Raw genomic sequence first — 4,298 nt, forward strand, 5'->3', positions numbered from 1 at the left:
GAGGCCTAGGGTCTTGAAAACATATGACCTTGTTATGTGAATCGTTGAGTTTCTTTCGGTAATTTCCTTGTGCACAGAAACAGTTTGCGATAACTGTATTGAATAGTTATATTGAGCTCCTGCCATCTTTAGGATACTGATTGGTTAACCTATTGTTATCAGTGGAAATTGGGATATAAAGACAAAGATTCCCGAGCAATGCGTAGTGTCGAATATCAATCTTCCGCAGTATTTTATGGAGTGGATTAATCTCAAAGACGTCTACTTAAATTTCTACGGACGTGAGGTAAGTTGGATATCACTATGTATATTCATCGCTTGTATGTTACTATAAACTCATCAATGGTAGATAACAGGCCAGAGGAATGGTGTCAATGATGAGGCAATGTGGAATAAGGCTCATGGGAAGTCACCATCTCGGCATTGATGACACAAAGAACATCACGAGAGTGGTGCAACGGATGCTCGCGGATGGTGCAGTGTTCAAGATCACAGCTCGAAGGAGCAAGTCCAATGTGAGAAACGTCGAGTTTCTGTTCAAGAACCGGATCAAGTAAGCTCTGTGAGGAATAATGACAAACCCAACAAGATCTTTGATCTATAAATCACTAAGCCAAGTCTTTCTGAGTATTATGATGATAATTCGAAGAAGACAGTGTGATAGTGGTCAGAAGGTTTAGCCGGTTCAAGAAATGATATGTATTTTAATTTAACTAGTGCTATCTTATGAGATTATAAAAAAGTATTTATGTCAAAAATGGCAGGAAAAATTGTTGGTATAAAAAGTCTGAGATTCCAAATTAATAAGAGGCCCAATTTCGTTTCTAATAGCATTGAAAGTCAAACAGAACTCTACTATGAAATGATACAACTCCCCTGGTTTAATTGTTGTCAGCATCGTCACTGTAACTCTTCACTGGAAGTATCTACTTGGAAGTTTCGTTCATCATATTATTGCTTATAGGCTTGAGTTTGTGATTATTACACACACAAATCTTCGATTCGTGTTTCATTTGGACAAGATTTCACCGATGATTCCGAGTCAACGACAAAACCTTGTTAGAATCTTGCGAGTTTGCACAAAGAATGGGCTTTCTGATCAAGGGGGTCAAGTTCATGGTTTTCTTCTCAAATCTGGATCTGGGTTGGATATGTATATGAGCAATTATCTCATTGACATGTATTGTAAATGCAGAGAACCCTTCATTGCTTATAAGGTGTTCGACAATATGCCGGAGAGAAATGTTGTTTCATGGACGGCTCTCATGAGCGGACATGTATATAATGGTGACCTTACGGGATCTTTATCTCTCTTCACCGAAATGAGGCGTCAGGGTGTTAACCCAAATGAGTTCACTTTCTCGACGAATCTTAAAGCTTGTGGTTTGCTTAACGCACTCGAAAAGGGATTGCAGATCCATGGGTTTTGTTTGAAGATTGGTTTTGAAATGATGGTCGAGGTGGGGAATTCTTTGGTTGACCTGTATTCAAAATGTGGAAGAGTCAACGAAGCTGAGAAAGTGTTTCATTGGATGGTGGATAAGAGTCTTATAAGCTGGAACGCGATGATAGCTGGATATGTACAAGCGGGGTATGGTAGCAGAGCTTTGGCTACGTTTCGTATGATGCAAGGCACAAAGATAAGGGAAATGCCGGACGAGTTCACATTGACGAGTTTGTTGAAAGCTTGTAGTAGCATTGGTATGATTCAAGGGGGAAAACAGATACATGGTTTTCTAATCAGGAGTGGGTTCCCTTGTTCAAGTTCCGCAACCATCACCGGTTCTCTCGTTGATTTGTATGTCAAGTGTGGAAATCTCTTTGGTGCTCGGAAAGCTTTCGATCAAATCAAGGAAAAGACAATGATCTCATGGAGTTCATTGATTCTTGGATATGCTCAAGAGGGCGACTTTGTGGAGGCGATGGGTTTGTTTAGACGACTACGGGAGCTAAACTCTCAGACCGACAGTTTTGTTCTTTCTAGTATCATCGGAGTCTTTGCTGATTTTGCACTCTTGCGGCAAGGGAAGCAAATGCAAGCACTCGCTGTTAAACTCCCGTCTGGGTTAGAAACATCTGTTTCAAATTCAGTGGTGGACATGTATCTCAAGTGTGGATTAGTTGATGAGGCTGAGAAATGCTTCGACGAAATGCAGTCGAGAGATGTGATCTCCTGGACAGTAATGATCACTGGCTACGGGAAGCATGGGCTTGGCAAGAAAGCAGTTTGTGTTTTTAACAAAATGTTGAGACATAACATTGAACCTGATGATGTATGCTACCTAGCAGTACTCTCAGCTTGTAGCCATTCTGGTCTGGTCAAAGAAGGGGAAGAACTTTTTTCGAAGTTACTAGAGACAAGAGGAATCAAACCTAGGGTAGAACACTACGCGTGTGTTGTTGATCTATTAGGACGAGCTGGTCGTTTGAAGGAAGCAAAACATCTGATTGACACAATGCCTGTTAAACCAAATGTTGGAATATGGCAAACACTTCTCAGCGGCTGTCGATTACACGGAGACATCAAACTAGGGGATGAAGTAGGTAAGATTCTATTGAGGATCGATGGAAAAAATCCTGCAAATTACGTGATAGTGTCCAACCTTTATGGAGAAGCTGGTTATTGGCACGAACATGGGAAGGCGCGAGAGCTTGGGAAGATAAAAGGGTTGAAGAAAGAAGCTGGTTTGAGCTGGGTAGAGATTGAGAGAGAGATGCATTTCTTCCGTAGCGGAGATTATTCACATCCCCTGACTTTTAGGATCCAAGTAACTTTGAAAGATGTTGAAAGAAGAATGAGAGAAGAATTGGGATATGTTTACGGCCTAAACCAAGAATTACATGATATAGATGATGAGTCGAAGGAAGAGAACCTTAGAGCTCACAGCGAGAAGCTAGCGATTGGTCTGGCATTGGTATCAGGCGACTTAAACCAGAAAGAAAAGACAATAAGAGTGTTCAAGAACTTGAGGGTATGCGTAGATTGTCATGAGTTCATCAAGGGGTTGTCTAAGATCATGAAGGTAGCTTTTGTTGTGAGAGATGCTGTTCGATTTCACAGTTTTGAAAATGGTCGTTGTTCTTGTGGGGATTACTGGTGAAATTACTTCCACTTCCACTAAGAGGCGCCAAGCTAGAAGGAGCAATGCTCAGGAGCTTCTGTTCAAGAACAGGATCAAAGGGCATAAATAACTCAAGTAAAGTTTTAAATACGACAGAGTTTTAGAGTATCAGAATGATAGCTCTTTCTCTAAGACACTGGGAAGAAGACAATGTGATGTGGTGATCAGGTTTTGCAGATTCATAGGGCTTTGTGTTCCTCTTCTTCTCTTTTCATTTCTTCTCTTCCTAGGAGATTGTTAAAAAATTGACAGAACAATAAGCCCAGGATTAGGCCCAGTCTCGGCCTTAAGAGCGTGTGTGCTGGTTCTTTAAAAAGTTGAATATACAGTAATTCGAATCATATTGGTCCTTAAGAGATCAATGTGACTTTGGTATCGCGCGACTGAGATTCACTTGCTTTACAGGGGCGTGGGTGTAATATACCGAAGAAAAATTAGTGAAATAAAATTATTCTTTTCTTTTGGCTTCATTTTCCTAGTATTTAAATTGACTTAACCGTGGAGCCCTAAGTCTCCGAGGCTAATAGGCGGAGGAGTAATCATCGGAAAAATCAAAGTTTTCGGAGGAAGAAGATTTCGATTGTTTCACGCACGAAAATCCTAACTTTGACCTTCACATGTTAAATTAGTGGAAATTAGGATCTATGGTTTGGATTTCTGGGTTCATTCGGTCGGATTCTGCAAATTTGGGTTTATCATGGAGCTAAGGTTAGTCGCTCTGTAGCGTTTTCTTAAGCATATCCGTCGCAGTGGCCGAAGCAACAGCTGATCGGCCTCGAGAAGAACAGTAGTTGTATGCGCATTTGGATGCATATTGATTTGTCATGACATCATCGCGTGAGGTAAAGAAATATCAGAATCATTCAGGTTCTTCTTCTGGGAAGAAGAGTAAGAATCTCGCCGCAATCTGTGAGGAGGAATACAACAAGAACCATGGAGAGTCCAAGGAAAGAGATGGTGGGTCTGCGTTGGCTTGTGCTGAGTCTGCTGACTCTGAGCTTAGGCGGAGTTCTAGGGTCAGGCGGATACCTTCATTCCTGGACGCTTCTCCTCCTCCTCCGAAGAAAAGGCGTCGTCTTAATAATCAAGGGGGTAGGAGTTCCAAGCTAAGGAGAGTGGTGAAGGAGGAGAATGGTGATTCGGATGCACAGGATGGTTGGAAATCCAGGTGAGTCA

The 4,298-nt window shown here is 41.6% G+C and overlaps 3 protein-coding genes across 3 annotated transcripts in view; all 3 read left to right on the forward strand.

The window, feature by feature from the left end:
* LOC18023317 (uncharacterized exonuclease domain-containing protein At3g15140) overlaps positions 1-806 on the forward strand; it is a 2,143-nt gene extending 1,337 nt beyond the window's left edge. Inside the window, 2 exon segments of the mRNA XM_024159484.1 lie at positions 152-286; positions 357-806. Of these exon segments, the coding sequence (XP_024015252.1) occupies positions 152-286; positions 357-557 (336 nt within the window). The 3' untranslated portion in view covers positions 558-806.
* A 222-nt stretch (positions 807-1,028) lies between these two features.
* LOC18023319 (putative pentatricopeptide repeat-containing protein At3g15130) lies at positions 1,029-3,304 on the forward strand. Its single transcript, XM_006406947.2, has one exon. The coding sequence runs from the start codon at positions 1,032-1,034 to the stop codon at positions 3,099-3,101; it is 2,070 nt and encodes a 689-aa protein (XP_006407010.1). The 5' UTR covers positions 1,029-1,031; the 3' UTR covers positions 3,102-3,304.
* A 329-nt stretch (positions 3,305-3,633) lies between these two features.
* Positions 3,634-4,298, forward strand: part of LOC18023580 — an 8,306-nt gene continuing 7,641 nt past the window's right edge. Inside the window, exon 1 of the mRNA XM_024159485.1 lies at positions 3,634-4,291. Within this exon, the coding sequence (XP_024015253.1) occupies positions 3,947-4,291 (345 nt within the window). The 5' untranslated portion in view covers positions 3,634-3,946. The remainder of the gene's footprint in view (positions 4,292-4,298) is intronic.

The sequence above is a fragment of the Eutrema salsugineum genome, unplaced genomic scaffold (assembly GCF_000478725.1).
Source record: "Eutrema salsugineum unplaced genomic scaffold, Eutsalg1_0 scaffold_13, whole genome shotgun sequence".
NCBI classification, from domain to species: Eukaryota; Viridiplantae; Streptophyta; class Magnoliopsida; order Brassicales; family Brassicaceae; genus Eutrema; species Eutrema salsugineum.

Excerpts from the sequence above, each read along its gene's own strand:
- LOC18023319 (XM_006406947.2), top strand. The coding sequence starts at position 1,032 with ATGATTCCGAGTCAACGACAAAACCTTGTTAGAATCTTGCGAGTTTGC.